Source organism: Elephantulus edwardii, unplaced genomic scaffold (assembly GCF_000299155.1).
Source record: "Elephantulus edwardii isolate Elephantulus edwardi_28Jun2011 unplaced genomic scaffold, EleEdw1.0 scaffold00082, whole genome shotgun sequence".
In the NCBI taxonomy this organism is placed as follows: domain Eukaryota; kingdom Metazoa; phylum Chordata; class Mammalia; order Macroscelidea; family Macroscelididae; genus Elephantulus; species Elephantulus edwardii.
Window position 1 is genome coordinate 8075496 of NW_006399832.1, and position 23160 is coordinate 8098655.

At 35.5% G+C, this 23160-nt stretch overlaps 1 protein-coding gene across 4 annotated transcripts in view; it reads right to left on the minus strand.

The window, feature by feature from the left end:
• SSBP2 (single-stranded DNA binding protein 2) overlaps positions 1–23160 on the minus strand; it is a 427469-nt gene that overhangs the window by 80684 nt on the left and 323625 nt on the right. For 3 of the 4 annotated variants that reach the window (XM_006889864.1, XM_006889861.1, XM_006889863.1), the window contains 3 exons: positions 12387–12446; positions 1940–2006; positions 1047–1117 (listed from right to left, as the gene is read on the minus strand). In XM_006889864.1, coding sequence (XP_006889926.1) covers positions 1047–1117; positions 1940–2006; positions 12387–12446 — 198 coding nt within the window. The remainder of the gene's footprint in view (positions 1–1046; positions 1118–1939; positions 2007–12386; positions 12447–23160) is intronic. The other variant, XM_006889862.1, reaches the window with a different exon arrangement.

Consider the following 23160-nt stretch of genomic DNA (forward strand, 5'->3'; position numbering starts at 1 on the left):
CACCTAAGAAGTTTTGTGGAGCAGCTCATGCATTCAAGCCGCATGCCTTTGGGATACTAGTGGAGTGTCCTACCAGTAGGCACCAGAGATCTGACTCATAAAGGTAGAAATTTAAAATTCTGAATTTAAGACTGATTTTTCTTAATGCAACATTTTAAAATTAATTTTTATTCTACTATATTTTCTCAAGCAAGAGGAAAGGCGATTTTATCTAAAATAAATGGTATCTTGGCACAACATATTTCATATATCACCTACAGCTAGGAGTGGTTCAACCTCATTGTACACTTCTGGGAAAACAGGTCAGAGAAAACATATAATGTATAACAGTATGCTTCTGAATAGATTAATTTTAATGTTTATGTCTAAATGGTTCTCAGCAGTTTTCAAGATTTATAAAGAGATATGGTTCTATATAATAAACGCAATACATTCTTTAAATTACCTATGGAAATATATTTTATGGTTATTCTACCTAATACTTCTTCAAATTAAAAAAAATTTAATGGTTTACTCACAAAGTTTATAGTTTGTTTACATTGTTTTCACACTGGATTTTTTCCCTTTCCTTTACCCACCCCTCTATCTACCCATCAAATTGTGTAACTCTATGATTAAGCTCCTTCATCCTTCCTTGGATCCTCTTACTAATAATGGTCTTACACAATATTTGTCTTTGTAAGACTGAGTTAGTTCTCTTAGCTTAATGTTCTCTAGACCCTCCCATGTTAGGTAGTAGCAGAATCATTGTTCCTGCTTGATACATTTAATGAACTGTTTCTAAAACAACTACTTCCTCTGACATAACTAATCAAGAAGTAGTATCAACCTACTATGTACAGTGTAATTTCTCAAATGAAACAAAGGCACAGATGACAGCATCTTTTGCAAGACTGTTTATGATCATATTCATCTGGATATGTTACCTCCTCTCAAGAATCTAACAACCATAGTGTATACCATGGCACAGAATACAATGTAGCACATAATATTGCTTACATAAGGAGAAGGCACAGAACCTAGCAGGAACATTCTACACTGATTACCTGTGGTCCTAAGGGCACCATTCCTCTTGGAGGAGTCATTCTCTGCATTGGCCCACCCATATTTGGATGTCCTAAAGGAAGAGAAAAATATCAAGGTATTAACAATGTAAATGAGAATAAGTGCTAAACTAGCCCCTAGTGGTCTCCTCCATGGCTGGTGTTACAATATGCCTTAGTTGAGTTACCATCACTTGCTGGCTTCCAAAGCCACTCTAACCAGTGTCTACTACGTACTCCGTTACTGTCTTGTGAATATAATTTCTTTTTTCCTTTTAGGTACTGAACCACAATTGCCACTTGCTCTTCTTTATTTATGGTACTATACAATAAGGTCTTACATAACTGTGGTATTTAAATATCCCTATGGAATGATCTGATCATTGGGTTTGCTAAACTAGTAAGAACCTTAGTTACTCTGCACTCTTTCTTCTTATCTGTGAAGTAGACTAACTCCTCCAAATGAAAATGAGAGGCCCTGATAAAAGATTTCATAAGCTTAATGACTTCAATTCTTCTGCATAAGGTTATTTTAAAGTTTTATAAAGTTATTAATTAAAATATGGATTTTTAGATAATATCGATTCCTATATTTCTACTGTTCCCATTATTGTGAGAAGTCCAACAGAGCAATTGGGTTTTTCCCGGTTGCTTTACTCTACTTTACCCAAGTAAAATAATACATGAGTTTGAACTGACAACATCTAACAACAAAACAACAACTCTAGCACATAATTAAGAATTAGCTGAGAAGATAAATAATTTGGTCATATTATCAGCAAAAGTGCAACGTGTCCAATCTAGGAAGATTTATATGGATAAAAATTTCTTTTGAAAGAAATTAATTTCCTTTAAGGCTCAGCACATCAATATCACTTTTACTTCAGCGCAGTCACCTTGTTGTCGAGTTGGGTCCATTCCACTGGGAAGTAATGGCTGACTTCCTGGGACACCGCCAAGAGCCTAGTATTTCAGTGAAACAAAATATAAAGAAAAAAGAGAAATATTATTAATAGGTGCTTTAACTATTTGCCATTATTATAGATATATTCTTTCTATAATTATAGAATATATGTGTTCGTCAAGATATATTTAGTATTTTTAAATTTTACAGACCACACATACACACAAACACATAATTAGTGTTAGTTTTAATTCTAAAAGCATTCTACTATTGCCCAATTTTGTGGATAAGAAACTAACTATTCTGAAAGAACAAAAATCTGAATAATCATCAGTCTATTTCTTTTTGAGAATTATCCTATCCAAATATAATTTCCTAATGATACTAAAGTAACTGATTTTGTTCCTTAAATGTGAGCTCTCTATTTTTAAAGCATATTTTACTCACTTGGAATTATAACAGCAATGGAAGTAAAATGTTAAGGGTCCACCTCCAAAATTTTTGTAGTCACTTTTTTTACTAAGAAATTATTAGAGAATAATCATAATAATACAAACTCCCCCCAAACCCCAAAATCTAAGACCATAAATAAACAGACTTAAAATTGAAAGAGATGCAGATTAATATATAAGTAACAGGCAAAATATATATACTGTATAGTTCCCTAAAAAAAGAATGTTTTCCTACATAACCACCACACAACCTTCCAAGTCAGAAAAAAAGGCATTGACAAAACACTATCACCCAGTCCACAGACCCCATTAATATCCTGCCATTTATTCTGAAAATTTTCCCTTTTTCTTTCAGGATCAGGATCTCATGATACATTTAGGTATTGTGTTCCTTTGACTTCTTCCAAGCAGAAACAACCCTTTAGTTTTCCCTTTCATTCATGTCTTTAATAGTTTTAAAGAAAAGAGATCTTGAATTCTGTAGGATAAGCTGACACCCTAACTCAGATAATACTTCCTTTGCAGGAATACCACTACATTCTTCCCACTGTATGAAGACTTGAATGGGACTAGACTTTGTTTCTCCAAGTAGTTGGTAATGCTAGATTCTATTACGTGACTGTTAAAGTGTTTGCTAGGTTTCTCTGTCATAGTGGTTTTTTCAGCATAGTATTCCACTGTGTGAATATACTACAGCTTCTCCATTCATTCGTTCATGGGCACTTTGGTTGATTCCATTTCTTTGTTATCATGAGCAACACAATAAACATAGGCATGAATATCTGTTTCGGTGGTAGTTCTGATTTTTTTACAGTATATTCATAACAACAACAACAACATATTGCCAAGTAGTGGAATTGCTGGGTCAAATGGTATTACTATTTTCAAATTTTTAAGAAAGTGCCATACTGCCTTCCATAGTGGTTATACCATTTTACAAAATATACAACATGGGTGACCCTGGAAGGCATTATGCGGAGTGAAATATCTCAGTTAAAAAAGGACAAATACTGCATAATGCCACTGTTACAAAACCAGACTGACATGGGAGTTGGGGGGAAACTAAGAAAAGAGGGGATAAATAATGTACAATGAATTGAAACAGATGAAGAAAAGAACTGTTTAAAAGAAGTGTGTGATTAGGTATTATCTGCATGACAACAGTCCAGAATAAGAGCTGCATAGCAAAGTAGATTTGGGGGTGAGAGAGGGAAATTATGCAACAATGAAAGAAATTTTGTTTTTGTTTTTTTTCTCTCAAAGAGTAAAGTGAGCTGAGGGAGGGAGTAGGGAGGAAAATGTGCAACAATGAATAAATGGAAATCCAGGTTCTCTATTAAATTTCATTAAAATAGTAATTTAAAAATAAAAAGCTAGTTATTGTCTCCTTTTTAATTTATAACAGTTTTATTAAAGTTACTCCAGAAAGATCCAATTCCTCTACAATTTTCACTCATTAGCATGACTATTTTGATAACCAAATGATGATATGTTTTTGCAAGTCACCTGAGACTCATAGTGATCTTAAGTATAGTAGCTCAAAACCTTGCCATATTTTGAACCAATCTCACTGATTCTGACACACCTACCCTAATTACCCCAGTTACTTTGTCAATCATATAATTTGGAGTCTTCCTCTCCAATGCTGCCCCGCTACCCTTCCAAACATGATGTCCCTCTCCAAAGCTCTCTTGGACATACGCCCAAAGTGTGTGACAGAGATTCAAAATCTTTGCCTCCGAGGAGAAACTTGGTTTCATCCTTTCCAAGACAGACCTGTTTGTTCTCTTGGCAGTCCATGTTATGTTTCATACTCCAGCACCACAGTTATTGTTCAGCTCTCTAACGCATAACAAGTAATTGTGAAGACCATGGCCTAGATCAGGCACACCTTAGTCTCTAGACTGACATCATTGCTCTTTTTTAATTTGGAGAGGACTCTGAAAGCACATTTCTGCAATGTAACGTCTTTTGATTTCCTGACTGCTGGTGCCAAGAGTGCTGAAATTGTTAACCACCTCAATCTCTTCTCCAAGTCTATTATTCTTATAAATTTACTAGGCTGACTTTCCACTGCAAACAGAGCTTTCCCTTGTTATCTACTTCAGAACAGACACTTAATTTTACAAAGTAAAAACCAATATTTTACTTGAGTAAAATTTTACTTGAGTAAAATGAGTTGGAGTATGAAGGGAGTGGTGGTGTCCTAGTTGTTAAGAAGCTGCACTGCAATTTGAAAGGCATGTGGTTGGAATCTACCAGTTGCTTTGCAGAGAAGGTTGAGTTATCTCCTCCTATGCAATTTACTGCATCTGAAGAGCTGCTGAAGGGTCAGCTATGCGTTGGTTCCAACTCAACAACATGAAACAAGAAGAAATATAAGAACTATAAGAAGTCTCTAATCTTATACTCTGATGTGGAAATTATTGCAGTTTTGTCAGTGGGTGTCCTTTCAAGGTAGATCTCATAAAGTTTTTTGTATATATTGTTTTCTGAAGATTTCCTTATACTTTAGCAAAAAATGAAGCAGGTTCACCTTTCACTTTTTCTGTCCTATTCCTGGAATCAGGCGTTTCTCCGAAGTACCCTAATTCCTTTTAGTGGTGGACAGTATTTAGAAATCAAGGGCTAATTTGTTAGATTTTTATTTCTGATAGAACATCTGTGCTTTTACCATATATCAACCCATCTGTGTCAGCAATGTCATCTCTTATTTCCAAGTCTCTTTGGAATCCAGTTTAAACTTCTAGCAGTTCTGCTGATACACTGCTCCAGGCATTTTCAACACTATTTGGCAAGCTTTTACTTGCAAGTGGTATTAATGATACTGTCCGATAAATTGTACATTCTTTTGGGTCATCTTTAGGGTTTTTTGTTTGTTTGTTGTTTTTTTTTTGAGAACAAATATGTATCTCTTCCAGTATTCGGTGAGATGGTTGTGATCAAAAGTTCTTGGACAGACTAGGAAGCATATGTTTGTTGAAATCTATCAACTTGAATTCCACTGATTCCTGGGGCCTTATGTTTTGCTAACAACTTTAGTGTTGCTTGAACTACTTCCTTCATTACCGCTGGGTATTGATCATATGCTCCTTTCTGAAATGGTTCAGTGTTGACCAATTTTTTTAGTATACTGACTCTGTGTATTCCCTCCAATTTTTTTTATGCTTCCTGCATAATTCACAATTTCGCCCACAGAATTCTTCTGTATTGTAACTCAAAGACTGAATTTGTTTTTAAGGTCTTTCATGTTTTCTTCCGTTCATGTTTGACAAACGTCAAGTGCATTCTTTTCTTTTGAGTTTCTAATGCTAACTCTTTTCACAATTCATAATAATATTTTGCTCTGTCTTTTCTAATTGCCCGAAATAATCTGTTCAGATTTTTTAATAATTTCTTTTTTTTTGTTTTGGCTTCTGTTTGCTGAAGAGTAAATTCTAGTCTCTCTGAAATTAATTTTTCTCTTTTCGTTCCTTCATGTCTTTTCAGTGACTATTGTTTGCTTCCTGTATGATATCCCTGATGTCATCCCTTAACCAGGCTTGGTTTTGGTCATTTAGTTTTCAATGCAACAAGTCTATTCTTCAGTTGTTTTTAAATTAATGGAATAAGGTCTTGGTCATATTTTGGTTCACAAAATATGGAAAATATTTGGACTTGTTTTTATTTCCTCCAGCTTTACTTTGAGTTTGTACAGTAGTGATTGATGGTCCATTCCACAGTTGACTCTAGTCCTTATTATAAGTGTTAACAGAGTTTCTTCCCCATTGTCTCTTTTAATAGCAATCCATAGGACAGGTCCATTTGTGTAAAGCTGCCTTTTACATTTTTTTCAAAAAAGCTTTCTGCAATGAATAAATCACTCTTTGTACAAATTTCTTATCATGCGATCTCCAGCCATATTTCTGGTAATAAAGCCATGTTTTCCAACCACTAGTTCTTCTTTTCAGTTCTGTGTTTGTATCCTAGGCTATCAATTTTCTTTATGTGTTTAGACTGCACAGTTTTCAATTTCAGAATGCAGAAGTCAGAAGAAATCAAAGTCTTTGTTTTTTACTTTAGTGGTTGATAAGTAGATCTGATTAAGAGCTGTACTAAAAGTTCTTCCTGGTATTGTGTCTGTTCATGTTTATTGCCTATGCAAAGGTAGTTGACTGTATGGATCATAACAAATTATGCCTAACATTGAGAAGAGTGGGATTTCCAGAACACTTTATTGTTTCATGCAAAACCTATATCTATATCAAGAGGCTGATGTGTGAACAAAACAAGAATTAAAATTAGGAGAAGTGTATATCAAGAGTTGTATTCTTTCTCCAAACCTATTTAATCTGTAGGCTCAGCGAATTATTCAAGAAGCTGGACTCCATGAAGAAAAATATGGCATCAGAATTGACGAAGACTCACCAACAGCCTTCATTATACAGATGACACAATCTTGCTTGCTAAAAGTGAGGTGGACTTGAATCATTTGGGGCAGAAGGTTAAACATGGCAGCCTAAATATGGATTGCACATCAACGTCAAGAAAACAACCCCTCCCTACTAGACCACTAGGCAACACCATGATGGATGGAGGATCAAGACTGTGAACATTTTTTTCTTTTTTTACTTGGATCCACATCAATACACTTGGTACCAGCAGTCAGAAGATCAAGAGACATACTGTACTGGGAAAGTCTGTGGTCAGGAACTTCTCCAAATTATTGAGGAGCAATGATGTAAGTTTGAGGACAAAGGAGCATCTGATTCAGGCCATGGCTTTTTCAATCATTTGCTATGCTGCTGAGAGAAGAAATATGACTAGAGATGACAGAAGAAGAACTGATGCCTTTGAGCTGTGGTTGTTGGAGAAGAATGCTGAAGATTCCATGAACTGTCAAAAGGTGTATCTTGGAGAAGGTGAAGCCAGAGTGCTCCTTGGAGGCAAAATGCTGAATTCTCATCTCAAACAGTGGGGGCATGTTGCTAAGAGGGACTACTCTTTGGAGAGGAACAGCATGCTTAGAAAGGTGGAGGGGTAGTAAAAGAGAGGAAGACTCTCAATCAAGTGGGTTGATACGATGACTGCACTAATGGGCTTGAGTGTAATCAGAGATTGTGAAGATGGCACTGAATAGGACAGTGTTCAGACTGGTTTTTCACAGGGTCACTATGAGTTGTACTCAACTTAACAGCATTTAATTACAACAAATTAGTAACCAGAGTGCTGAGAACCCAAAACAAAGGCAAGAAATGCCTAAGCAAATGAGATGAACAGACTATTTAAAAGGCAGCATGAGAATACAAAGTAACGTATGATAATGGAATGTGCCAAGAACCAAAGCTGGAGAATAAAAAGGGAAGAACTCATGTGACATTTTTAAAATTGAAAGAACTAAAAAAAATAAAAAAATAAAAATCAAGCCTCAAGTTGCAATACTGAGAGATGCTATGGGAAAAATCTTCCACAATCTAGGAAGCATCAAGAGATGGAAAGAATACAGAGTCACTAGAGCAAAAAGAATTTGTTGACACTGAAAAATCTCAGAAAGAACCATAAAAGCAAGAGCCAATGGTAATGGAAAAAAACCCCAAACAAACCACAATCCAAGTTGCACGGAAGGCACTGGCAAAACCTGAGGCCCTAGAAATCAATGGAATATCAACTGACATGTTTCAACTAACAGAGGCAGCCCTGCAAGTAACTGCTCACCACTCTATGCAAGGAAATCTGGAGGATAGCTGCTTGGCTGAATGCCTGGAAGAGATGCATATTCATTCCCATTCCAAAGTTAAGGTGATACAGCAGAATGTGCAAATTATCAAACAATATTACATGCAAGCAAAATATTGCTGAAGATTATCCAGAACAGTACATAGAAAAGTGTCAGAAATTCAAGCAGGATTTAGAAGAGGTCATGGCACCAAGGATATCATTGTTGATGTCATATGGATGCTGGCTGATCTGAGAAGATCAGAAGAATGTCTATTTGTGTTTTATTGATTGTGCAGAGGCATTTGTGTGGATTGTAACAAATTATGGCTAATATTTAAAAAAAATGGGAATCACAGAACATTTCATTTTGCTTATATGAAACCTGCACTGAGATCAAGAAGCTGTTGTGTGAAGAGAGCAAGGGAATGACACATGATTCATTTGTTAGCCATCCAACATGTAAACAAAACCAAAAAGAACTGCTTATACAAGAGCATTGCTGTTAGGTGACCATATGTTGGTTTTTATGCAGGGCAACCTTCAGCAGTGAGTAGTTTTGTGCCCTCTCACAGCTGTTGCTAACCTTGAGATCACTGTTGCAGCCACACTACTTTATCAAGCACAATGCCCTTCTTCACAGGTTATGTCCTTTCTGATAACATGCCTTGACGTGAGATCAAGCCTTAACATCCTCGCTTTGAAGGAGCATTCTGCTTATACTTCTCTGATAGATCTGTTCATCCTCCTGATTGCCCACAGTATATTTCATATTCTTTGTCAATGCCATAAAGGGAGCTCTTTTGGCCTAGTTTTAAGGAGCTATCCTGTCAACCTAAAGGCACATGATTTGAATCTTCCAGCTGCCGTGTAGGAGAAAGGTGCGAAGTCTGCTCGTGTGTGATTTACAGCTGCTGAAAACTCACTGAGTGTCAGCCATGAGTCAGTTCCAATTCCCTGTCACACAACAATAACTACACAATGCCATAAATTAAAGACATCAATTCTTCTTTCGTTTTCCTTATTCATTATGACAGTTTTCACATGCATATATAAATGAGTCAGGTGCACCTTGATTTTCTATATGTAGTTTTGTTTTGAGTTCTTGGTAAAATTTTAAAGAGATACTCCACAGTATTTGCCCAATTTAATATGTCACTCAATTTGGTTGTGGACTGTAGTAAAATTATTTTTATAATATTTTTATTTTACATTGGTTTGCTTACAAAGTTTGTGTACATTGTGTTTCATACAATCATTCCCATTCATTATGTTTTATAAAATCAATCATCATTGGACTATACCTATCATTACCCTGTCTTTTCAGGTCCCTGCTGGATTTTTTCTTTTCCTTTATCCCCTCACTCCACCCACCAAATTGTGCAACCCTGAGATTTCATCCTTATCCATTATTACCCATCTGCTCCCACATCTTCCCTACTTAAGTTCCCATATATGTTTTACTAGCTATCCTTCTATTTTTACAATAATGGTCTTATGTAGTATTTTTCCTTATAAGACTAAGTTCACTCAATATAATGTTCTTCATTATATTCCAAGGTATGTAGTAATTTTTGAAATTGTTGCTTCTAAGTGCTGCATGGTATTCCACTGTGTGAATACAGCACAATTTCTCAGTCCATTCAGTTGTGGTTGAACATTTGGGCTGTTTCCACATTCCAGTGATGCTGAATAATGTTATGAGCAATGGTGTACAACTGTCTGTTCAAGTCTCAGTTCTAATTTCCTTGGGTTATATTCCTAGTGAATAGCTGGGTCATATGGAATTCCTATGTTCAACTTTTTGAGGAAATGTCAAACTGCCTTCCAGAGTGGTTGTACTATTTCATAATCCCACCAACAGTGTATGAGAGTTCTCACCTCTCCACATACACTCCCATTTATTGTTTGCCACCCTGCTAAACTTTGTCACTGCTACTGGGGTAAGATGGTATCTCAATGTGGTTTTAATTTTAATCTCTCTTATTGCCATTGATGTCGAGCATTTCTTCATGTGTTTGTTGGCTACGTAAATATCTTCCTCTGTGAAAGTCTTTCTAAATCTTTTGCCCATATTGTAAGTTTTTTTAAAGCTCTTCATCTCTCTTAAAATACCCAAGAACATGAAATATTTGTTCTTAATAAAATTAAAGAAATTTACTTTTGTCATTTTATACATCAGTCATTCAAATTATTCCTCTTCCTGAAAGTGGATCTTGTAATTTATTACAAGTCATATGAAATCCAGCATAACAGGTATTCCAATGATGACACAATTCCAATAATTTGGTACATGTTCAATCAATTATCAAAAACATAGAGCATTTAAAAGATTCCAAGAATCTTACTTAACTTATTTCAGATTTTTACAAACCTTACACCTATGTAATAGAGTTATGAGTGGGGTGTTTAATCATGAAGATTCCAGTGTAAAGGCAAACATTCCTGCCTTTCAGCAAGAAAAATAACAGACTCAATCTGTTCAAACCTGAAAACCTATCATCAAATCTGCAAAAGTCAGAATCTAAGTAAGAGAGAAATATGTTAAAAAAGGAAAACTCAAATATTTTTCACCAATATTAATAAAAATAAGAGAGTTCTTATGGCTCAGTGGCAAGAAGCTGTGCTACAATCCCGAAGGCATGTGGTTTGAGGCCACTAGCTGCTCTTTGGGAGAAGGATGGGCAATCTCCTCTGAAATTTCCACTGGAGGTTCCGCTATGGGGCGGTTCCAACTCGACAGTACACAACAACACTAATAAAAATGTGAAAAGATTATATCCTCCTAAATGTAGACAATTTATGAGAGTTGGAAAAACAACAATACAGTGTCATCTAGTTATGGTTTCACAGTATATAAGTAGCTCTAGTTGTTAATATATACAGGTTCACTGACAGAGAAAATAAAATTCCCATATGTTTCAGCACTTGGCATCTGTGTACCTCCCTCTCCTATTTCATGCCATTTCCCCCTGGTCTCGGGCACTGAATGCAGATTCCAGTTTGGAGAAAAGGGCTCCAGCTGCTTTGTGAAGAACGCCAAGCGCTGAAGCCATGAGACAATCCAGCACTGCCTCCTGTTAAAGTTTTCCCCTGGGGGTGAATCTGGGAACTGGCATTCCCTGCTGTGCACTAAAAGCAGAGAATAACAGCAACTTGGGACAATTCAAGGACTTTGGCTAATTCCAGTAAGAGTTAGAAAAAGAGAACCAGAATTCTATTGTTATCAAGTGTCTCAGTAAGTACAAATTTCTTGCTTTATTTTTGGTAAGAAAGGAAGCAGACATTTAAGGAAAATGAGTAAGAGAAATTATTGTGATGTCAGGATTTAGCTCATATCTACAAATAACAGAATTAGAGAAAGTCACAATTATCTTGGCACAGATATTAAGTAACTATAAATATGAATATAGTTGTAATTAAGCATTTGATTTCTTGTGCTATACATGTTTCTTGTATACTTAAATTGTGAATTCCTAGCAAGTGAGAATTGCTTTATTCTTTTGAAAATAACATAAACATGCTGATCAAGACTATTGAAGAATAAGTGTAAAATCTCAGAGGTCTTGTAGGTTAAAAAAGGTGGGCGGTATATTGTTAAAATAAAAATGCATTTATTAATAGAGCTAATTTTCCTAGAAGTAGATAATTACATGCCTGGTATACCAGTACTGAAATGATCTGGTATGAATGTTATAGCCATAATATTGAAGCTAAGATAAAGATAACCCCAAATATATTTACAAAACTTGTATTTTCATACTTTCCATAAATTTTATTTCCATAAAATTTGTATTTTCCATATCTTTAAGAAGATAGTATTTACTAAAATTATACACATTTTGGGGAAAAACTGGTTGAAAATGTAATGCAGAGTTCATTGAATAGAAAACTCTTAAAGAATCTTACATTGTCTCACACTGTCCTACTTCAGACTTTTAGGAACTTCACACTTATGTAATGTACAGGTTATGGAGGAAATGTTTGAATGAAGACAATGAACTATTTTAGGCTTACAGACCACATATGGTCTCTGTCACCACTCCACTCTGCCTCTGTAGTGAAGAAGTAGCTACAGACTAAATAACGTATGTCTGTATTCTAACACTATTTTACTTAAAAATGATAGGCATACCTGTATGCTATAGTTTGTGTATTTCCCAAATCTAGATGTAGAATTGCATAGAATAGAGAAATGATACTTTAATAATTCTAAAGAACAAAAAATGTCTATTACACACTAAAGCTCTCTCCATATGCTTAATAAACTTTAAAATGCACATAAAATCTTACCTGGTTAGGTATCCTCAATGGTGGCCGTGGACCGCCAGGGTATCGAGGTGACATAAAAGGCTAGGGAAGTGAAAACAAACAAACAAACAAACAAAAAACCAAATAAAAACAAAACACAGATTTAAAAGAATATTAAATAATTTATTTTTTTATAATTATACAAAAGAGAAATCTGTTTTTTGTCTATATGGCTGCTTTTGGTGGAATAAATAATTTTTGCAATTACTATCATCTTATATTTTGATAAACATCTGGAAGATATTTCAAAGAAAATTGAAAAAACTAGCAATGATTAAGAAAATGACAGAAAAAAATTTTATCAATTATGTATTATTATTATTATTATTATTACAATGGTATTTCATTGAAAATATAGGGTTATAAAATTTAGCCAATTCCATCATAGAAAATACCTCAAATTAGTTCTTGAGGATATACTATTGAAGTATTATTGTCCAGTGAAGAGATAGTTAGATTTCATTAGTAGATTCAAATTTGCCAAATTTCTTAATCTTTTCTTTTGTAGCTCTGTTTAAAATGGTAAATATATTTCTTTATCAAGGATCATTTATTGTCAGAAATGGTTTTCTTTTTCCTTTCCTTAAAAATAGTTTCTCAATTACAGACTTGTTATACATCAAAATTTATTACAGATTTTAAAGCTGAAATTAATTTGCATTTTATGATTCTAGCAGACTATTACATACATTCTTAACACTAAGAGATAATATAGTCTCATGCTAAAGTTCAACTCAATTTATGTTGTTTGATGAGTCAGTGGCTCCTAAAATATTTTTAAACAATTTGTTTAGAAACAACCTGAAACGTATCCTCGAGAGACCATTTTTAATGACTGTTGAATGCTGGCTAAGAGGATAATATTTCTGACCACTCTGACTTGAGTACTAAATTTAAAGTTTATTCAAACATTCATATTGTTTGTTATTACTCAAATAGCAAAAATTCTGAATTATTAAAAATTAAAAATTCATTATTGCTTTCTTCTAGAACCAACAGAAAAATCACAGTGTAACTTTTTAATTTATTGAGATGTAAAGCCATTTTTCACAAATAAACAAGCAACAACTCTAAATAGTTAAATACCAAGTAAAATATGAAAATAAATCATTAAGAATCAATTAACATATAGCAAGTGAGCAAAGGTCTGATCAAGCCAAGCATACAGCACTCTTACATAATTAAATTCTATATTTACAGTGTACTTTTTACAATCCTTTTTTAGAAATTAATGATGATAATATATGCTTTCCAGGTCTATTGTTAAGCAGCATTAGGAAAAATCATAGCAAATTTATGTGATAGAGCCTTTTGCTATATTATCTTTTTGAGGGTTTGATAAAACAACATGAAGAATGTTAGAATTAGACAAACATTGTCTCATTGTCTCCTTGTGTTCTGTGTTCCCAGGAGTTCATCTGATATGGACAGAAACAGGCAACTATTCTGATAAAACTTAGTTGATAAAACTAAGCTGATTTTCCATTCTAATAAAGTTAATTTAGTTATGTTAGTCTTTCACACATTTGACCAAAACTACCTCTATAAAAAAGACAATTTCTGAAACTCAAAATTGGATTACTTAACAAACTAGAAAAAAGTATCAACTAGAAGCTTATTGTAATATTCACAATTGTTCTATATTTTTAACTCCTTTTAAAATTGAACTTAATTTGTAAAACTTCCTTTTAAAAAGCATGGGTTCATGTAAAAATAATAAGTATTTTGTCATTGATTTTGGAAGGGTAGCCAATTTTCACAAAGCAATATTTTATGATACATTTACTCAGACAAAATAAAGTATCAGTTTAGTTTTTGAAACATAAACCCAAAAATTTATCACCAATTATTTTTGTATCTAATAAAATTACTTTGATATGGAATATGAGAAAAAGACTGATATCATATTACAATAAATAATGAAAACTTGGATAAATATTGCAGTGCCTTTATTTGAAAGACAGAACTTGATACTTGCTTGTTCAACTAAAGTAAAAAATATTAATATCAATTTAATGAAATATTTGAAAGAAGAAAAGTTTCATTCTATTTGTTATCATTGGGGATTGCAATATTTACTAGGACTGATAGTCCAGTTCTACCAGACTGTGAGGCCCTCAAGGAATTACTGTGATGTAGGAGCAGTGAATGGATGGCTTTGAACCAATGAGTCTCTACAGAATAAGGATGGGAGAAAGCTAGAGAGATTCTTATTTTAGCCAACTTTCTCTAAGCAGTACAAATACATGTATTTGGCAAAAACAGGAAAAAAATACTTAAAAGCTCCATTGTGAATAAACATCAATTTAGATAAAAATATACTACTTTAAAATACTGTACTTTCCATGGGGTTCTGGTGTCCTGGTGGGTAAAAGAGCTGTGTTGCCCATCCAAAGGTAGACAGGATGGAAGCCACTCGCAGCTTTGCAGGATAAGATGGGCAGTCTCCTCCCTTGTGATTTATGAGCTCTGAAAACTCTCAGGAGGGTTAGCCATGAGTCAGTTCTGAATGATGGCATACAGCAACAACAAAACATGATAAACACATTGTTTTTGTTGTGTACCATTAAGTCAGAACCAACCCATATCTTACCACACTGGAGATTACGCATCCTTCTCCCACGGAGCAACTGGTGGATTCGAACTGCACATCTTCAGGATTGCAGCTCAGTTTCTTGCCACTAGGATACCAGAGCAAATATAAGAGAGCTCTAGTGGTTTAGTAATAAGGAGTTGAGCTGTCAGCCTAAAGGTAGGTAGTTCTAATCCATCCACCAGGTGCTTCATGAGAAAAAGATGGGCAATCTCTTCCCTTGCAATTTACAGTCTCTAAAAATTCACTGAAGGGTCAGCTATGAGTTGGTTCCAACTCGTGGGCATATAACAACCATAAGAAGCTATAACTGGGGGAGAAAAGAAATAAGAAAGACAGACAAATTCATTACCACTGAATTGGATCTGACTCATAGCTGACCATTGTGGCAGGGGTTTTGGAGGCTGCAAGGGGAAGACGGCACATATTCCCCCACCCCACCCCACCCCCAGGAAGCAGCTGGGGGACATAAACTCTTACTATTTACTGATTAAGGAACTCTGGTGGCTTTTTAGTAAGGAGTTGCACTGTCAACCTAAAGGTAAATGGTTCAAATCTACTGGCTGTTCTCTAAAAGAAAGACGGACACTCTCCTGGGTGAGTTACTGCCTTTGAGAACTTGCTGGAGGGTCAGCTGTGAGGCAGTTCTGACTTGATGGTAAATAACAAAGTAACAATGTTCACTGACTGATCTTCATCTTTTAATTTCTTGATAGTGGCTTACTTCATTAGCCTGCATAGATACAGCAATAGAACCCAGGAATACCAGCAAATGAGAATATTTTGTACTTCACTGAAACCAGCCTGCTTTTAAAACAAATATCAAATCATTCATAGTAAAGGAATGAATCTAAGATATTACTCGAGAAAATAGAAACTATCACTACTGATAGAGATTTGTACTTCTTGTATTGATAACCTGGAAAGAACAGGTTCTTCAAGAGTCCTTGCTTACTCTCCATCTTCGAGCAATCCTTTGTTAATAGTTACAGCAGCAAAATTTTTGCCTGAAGAAGTCATGATGATGACTCAATATTTACTGGAAAATGCCTTCCTCATCATGAAGTTATCAATAATTCATTCTGAAAGATTTGACCAAGACTTCGGCCTGAATTTCTAGGTTTTTTTTTTCAAATGTCATTAAGTAGAACTGTTTCAAATTAGTGGCCTAAAGTTGAAAATGTCTCAAGCATTTGTTTTCTCAACTTTGGGATAGGAACAAATATTGACCTCTTCCATTCAGTTGGCCAAGTGGTTGTTCTCCAGATTTCTTGGCACAATTTGGTGAGCACGTCCATGGCAGCATCTGTTAACTAAAATATGTCAATTGGTATACCATCTATTCCTGGAGCCATATTTTTTGCTATTTCCTTCAAAGCAGCCTGAACTTCTTCCGTCATCACCATAGGCTCTTGCTCTTACATTGTTTCATGAAATTCTTCTGTGGCTGACTCTGAGAAGAATGGAAATCCCACAACACTTGATCGTGCTAATGAGAAACATGGACCAAGGGCAGTCGTCAGAACAGAGCAAGGAAACACAGTATGGTTCAAAATTGGGAAGGGCGTATGCCAGGGATGTGTCCTATCTCCACACATTTTCAAGCTGTATGCAGAACAGATTATTCAGGAGGCTGGGCTCTATGAGGAGAAATGTGGCATCAGGATTGGTGGAAGATCTATCAACATTCTGCGTTATGCAGATGACAAAACCCTGCTTGCTGAAACTGAGGAGGACCTAAAGCACTTGCGGCAGAGGGTCAAGGACTGCAGCCTTCAATATGGATTGAGGCTCAATGTCAAGAAGACAAAGATTCTCACCACTGGACCAATTAACAGCATCAGGATGGATGGTGAAGAGATTGAGATTGTTCACAGCTTTAGTTTGCTTGGCTCCACAGTCAACACTCTAGGCACCAGTAGCCAGGAAATTAAAAAACGTATTGCAATGGGAAAGTCTGCTGTTCGGGACCTCTCCAAAGTACTGAAGAGCAATGGGGTGTATCTGGAGACTAAGGTGCGCCTGATACATACAGGCCATGGTCTTTGGTATCACTTGTTATGCATCAGAGAGTGGGACAATGACCAAGGAGGATAGAAGGAGAATTGATGCCTTTGAGCTGTGGTGCTGGAGAAGAGTATTGAGGGTACCATGGACTGCTAGGAAAACAAAGAGATTCATCCTGGAATGGGTCAAGCCGGGCTGCTCCTTGGAGGCAAGGATTCTGGGGCTTCGTCTGACATACTTTGGACATGTTGTAAGGAGGGAGCGGTCCTTGGAGAGGGTCATCATTCTTGGTAGGGTGGAGGGACAACGCAGGAGGGGAAGGCCCTCTATGAGGTGGATTGATTCAGTGACTGGGTTAATCAGGATGGGTGTATCTGACACAGTGTGGCACAGGACAGAGCAGAGTTTAGGGATGTTGTACAAAGGGTCACTATGAGTCACAATCAACTCAACTGTACATAGCAACAACAACATACTTTAGAACAAAGCAAGGAAACACTGCATGGTTCAAAATCAGGAAAGGTGTACACCAGGAATAAATCCTATCTCCAATCTTTTCAATCTATAAACAGAACAGATAATTTACTTATATATTCTTTATTATATATTCTATATATATTCTGTGCTCATTTTGCAATTGGGTTGTTTAATTTTATCTTGTGGTGCTCGTGTATTTTATAAATTCTAGATATAAGTCCCTTATCAGACATGCCATTACCAAATACTTTTCCCAATCTGTGGCTTTTCTTTTTACCCTGTTGGAGAAGGTTTTTTATGTACATAGGGATTTGATTCTTAGAACGTCCCATTCATCTATTTTCTCCTCTCCTGGTTGTAGGTTTTTCAGGATACTTGGAAGACTGTTGTGCATTAGGACTTCTAGAGTTCTTCCAAGCTTTTCTATGATGACATTTATAGTCCTTGGTTTTAGTCATAGGTCCTTGATCCACTTTGAGTTGGTTTTTGTGTATGGTGGTGTGAGGTGTGGGTCTTGCTTGAGTTATTTGCAGTTAGTTTTCCAATTTTGCCAATGTCACTTGTGAAAGAGGATGTTGTTTCCCCACAGAGCACCTGCAACTGGTAGCCTCTAACCATGTGCCTTTGAGACTGCAGCATCTCTCTGGTTGCTAATCATTTTGAACATGTCTTCATGTATCTGTTTGCCATTCAAATTTTTAACTTTGTGAAGAGTCATCTCAGGTCTTTTGCCCATTTTGTAATTGGCTAACATTCTTTTTCTTGTGGAATTCCTGTAGCATTTTGTCTGAAATATTATTGTTGAATATTGTTTCCGTAGTCTGTGGGCTTTTCCCATGTTATTGGAAATGCTTTTGATTCACACAGGGATTTGTAAAATACATCATTCTTAAAAAAATTTATTTTTATTGGTTTGTATACAAAATTCATATACATTGTGTTTCATTTATATACCTTGTGTTTTTTTTGTCATTCTTCTATTCACATTGTGTTTCATACGATCATCTCTATACATTATATTTTATAAAATTTATTATTGTTGATTCATTACCTGCTTTTTCAGGTCCCCACTGGATATTTCCTAATTCCTTTATCCATTTTTCTGCCTCTGTGGCCTCGTTATTCTCCTCTCCTGTCCAACTTCAGCCCCCGTAGATGTAAATACCTCTTTTATTTAAATGTGGTAATATTTTTCAAATCTTGTGTACTTATAATAAATAATATGAAGAGTATTATTTTAAAAGATTATTACAGTGTTGTGTGTTCCTTTTTTATTTCAGTCATCTTTCAGATGGTAAGAATGTTCATATATTTTTATTTTTAAAATTCCATGGCATGCTTCTTGAGTATTCTGAAGCAAAGTAATGAGGCATAAATTATACATCAAATGAATTTTGTCAAAGTTATTTTACAATTCATACATCTTAATTTGTTTAGTTTCTTTTCTGTTTTTCACAAATGTCTCCATCAGACATTACTGATATCACAGTGGATAAGACATTCTTGATTAACACATTTTAATTCTAACTAGTACTAAACTAATTTAGCTCTAAAATGACATACTTGTGCTGACATATTCTGCTGATAAGCATAAATATGTAGTTTATCTCCCATACATCTTTGTTACCCTATCATCATCAACACTTAATTAAAACAACTGACATAAAATAACTGTAGAGTAATAAGAGACCCAGTTTCCTTTATGTTGTTTTCAAAAGGCTAACACAGTACATTTCAAAATTATAAGAATATTCATTTTTAATATAGCTTTAGTCTAAGCATCAAAACTGATGAGTAAAAGTATATGCTTTTTCAAGATGAGACGATTTCTCAAACCTTCTTTATATAAACTGCTTTTATAAAACTGCTTTATATTTTTTGGCTGTAGTGGTATAGCACTGGTCTTCTGCATTGTGAATGGAGCTTATTTGCTGACCTAATTAATGTATTACAAAAGTGTGAATAATAGCGTAGAAAAACGTTAATGATTTCTTTTCTATCTACTTATTTATTTTTTATATTTAAAATTTGTCATTTTTTGTCTTTAAAAATTTTGTTTTACATTGGTTTGCATATAAAATTTGTATGCATTGTGTTTCATATACATACATTGTGTTTCACACATGTGCTATAATACATTCACATTGTGTTTTACACAATCATTCCCATAAACTCAGAAATAAAGGAGCTTGTTGTTGTTTTTTTAAAAGAGAGCAGGATATCTTTGAGATAAGAAGTTAGAGATCTACATATAAACTGAATCTGGCTCTGTGGCTTCTCATTGTGATGATGACACGAACACACAGAAGCAAATATTTAAACAAACCAAATCCCCCTCAGTTGTTCCTATGTTGTTAGCTGCCATCAAGCAGACCTGCTAGGAGCCCCGCGCACAAGTGAATAAAACTCAGCCCAAGTTTGCAACATCCCCCTGATTGTTTGCTGATCAGATTATTGTAATCCAGTGGCAGATTTTTGATGTTGTTAACCATCTTTCTCCTAAGTTGTCTTAGTCTGGAGTTTCTATTGAAAAATTGTTCAGCATCATAGTAACACTGGAAAAGTCTATTGACAAACTCTCTATGAGATGTACTGATGGAATCTAAAGCCAGGTGTCTTGCATGGGCTATGAAAATATTACTTAGAGTCTATAATTCAGCATAAAATACTAGGATGATTTAATGAGAAAATATGCTAACGTATAATAATTTTTAAACCATTCTTTTTAACTATTCACTAAAGAGTAAAAATGTTAATTCTTGTCTATTTTATTTTCATACTGTCGTGTAAACTTGATCTAGATGAATGTACTGGAAGACAGGTCCTTTCATTTACTTAAATGTTGTTGTTGTTATGTGTCGTCGAGTCGCCTGCAACTCATAGTGACCCTATGTGCAACAGCCTTAAACCCTGCTCTGACCTGTGCCAATCGCACTGTCTCCGACACCCCCCACGCAGATTACACCAGTCATTGAATCAATCTACCTCAAAGAGGATCTTCCCCCTTCCTGGGCTGTCCCTTCACCCTCCCAAGCATGATGTCTCTCTCTAAGGACTGGTCCCTCCTTACAACATGTCCAAAGTATATTAGATGAAGCCTCAGAATCCTTGTCTCCAAGGAGAGGCCTGGTTTAATTATCTCCAGGTTGAACCTGTTTGTTTTCTTAGCAGTCCACTGTACATTCACTACTCTTCTCCAGCACCACAGCTCAAAGGCATCAATTCTCCTTCTATCCTCCCTTGTCATTGTCCAACTCTCTGATGCATAACAAGTGATTGCAAGGACCATGGCCTGTATCAGTGCACTTTAGTCTCCAGAGTGACACCATTGCTCTTCAGCACTTTGGAGCAGTCCCTATCAGCAGACTTTCCCATCACAACACGTGTTTTAATTTCCTGGCTACTGGTGCCAAGAGTGTTGAGAGTGGAGCCAAGCAAACTAAAGCTGTGAACAATCTCAATCTCTTTGCCATCCATCCTGATGATGATAATTGGTCCATTGGTGAGAATCTTTGTGTTCTTGACATTGAGCCTCAATCCATATTGAAGGCTGCAGTCCTTGACCCTCTGCAGCAAGCGCTTTAGGTCCTCCTCAGTTTCAGCAAGCAGGGTTGTGTCATCTGCATAATGCAGATTGCTGATGGTCACCCGTCCTGATGCCACAATTCTCCTCATAGAGCCCAGCCTCCCAGATAATCTCTTCTGCATACTGGTTGAAAAGGTATGAGGATAGGACACATTCCCGGCATATGCCCTTCCCAATTTTGAATCATGCAGTGTTTCCTTGCTCTGTTCTGACAACTGCCTCTTGGTCCAAGTATAGGTTTCTCATTAGCACGATCAAGTGTTATGGGATTTCCATTCTTCTCAGAGTCAGCCACAGTTTGTTATGATCTACACAATCCAACACCTTTGCATAATCAATGAAGCACAGATAGATATTTCTCTGGTATTCCCTGATTTCAGCTAAGATCCATCTAACATTAGCTACAATATCCCTACTACTACAACCTGTTATGAACCCAACCTGGACTTCTGACACTTCTCTGCTGATACCATTGCAAAAAATGTTACTTCGTTTTTCTACTCTGATGTCTTGATATACTAGCAAAATTTACCCAAATTAAACAGTAGTCTTTTAAAATGTGTATGCAGAGATATGCTAAAGATGCTGGCTCATTATCATAATCTTCTGTTACAAGTGGCAGTTTATATACCTTTTTGCTTTCCCTATGAAAGAAAGTATATGTTCAAATTTGTTGGTTGCTTCCTTATAAAAATGGAGTCTACACATTCATATCTCAACTATATTACATAAACAATCTTTTTTCAGAGAATGACTCTGGAAAGTTTATGAACATTGATAAGTGTTGATAGTTGTAGAAAGGCCTCAGGCCTTTTGTTCATAGGGTCACTATGAGTTGTGCTTGACTCAACGGGAATCAACAACAACATTTAAAAACTGAATTTAACTATAAACTGCTGCTGAGTACTATGACTAATGCTACAAAATTTAAGCACAGACAAGATGACAGGGTACAGGTTCCACTAACTGAAGTAATCTCTGTATCCCTTTTAAAATATGGATTGTAAAACACTTATGTCTTAAGTAGATATATGTGCACATCAAACTTCACAAGTAAAATTAAAGTGGAAAAATATTTACTAACATCAAAGGTATTTTCAACTTCTTTTTACAAACTACAAAAACCAGATAGCATTTACATTTCCAGTCATTCTAAGTAATTAATTCTATTTAACTTGTGTGACACACATGAGGAAGCTGATTCTGTCATCCCATGAAATTATACTCATGATTCTGATTGCTGAGAGTGGATGATACCTGGCAGTAAACTATACTCTTCACTAACATGACCTCCTGCCAGTTGTCAACAGAGCTATTTTCTGATATCCAAGAGTCACAGTAGTTACTACTGACTTACTTCTCATTTTCTCTTTAAAGTAAAATTCCTTGAATAAGTTGGTCATAGCCACTGCTACCGAAATCTCCTTTCCTGGTTATGCTAAGTCTACTATGATTGGTTTTTATTCCCACTCCAGCCTGAAAACAACTTTATCAAGGATACCAATGATCTTGTTACATTCTTGGGTCAACTAACTGACCTGTAAGAGTACTTGATATAGCTGATCACTCTTCTCATCTTTTAAACATTTTCTCCATTTGCTTTTCAAGATACCAAACTGTCCATTTTTCTTCCCATTTCCTTTCTCTTTATTGGTTCTTTCTTATATCCTTCACTATCTAATGTAAGTGAGCCCTGAGATCTCTTTTTGTACAGCTTCTCTCTACACTTGCTCAGTATCCTGGTGATGTCACTGAGATTCATAGCTTTAAATCCTATGCATATGCTAATGTGACCCTCAAGGATACATATCAAGTCTGAGGCACAACTCTCACCTAGAAAACTCTGTAGTCTGTCAACTTGCTTCCTACTTAAAATGTGTGGAATAAGTAACAGTTATTTGGATCTTTTACTTCTCATCAACAGAAAAGATAATGAAGTAAAAGAGCTGAACAGAAGATTTCAAAAGGCAGCTCAAGAAGACAAAGCAAAATAACAAAAACATATGCGAAGAGCTAGAATTAGGGAATAAAAAGGGAAGAACTCACTTGGCATTTCTTAATCTGAAAGAACTGAAAAACAAATTCAATCACTA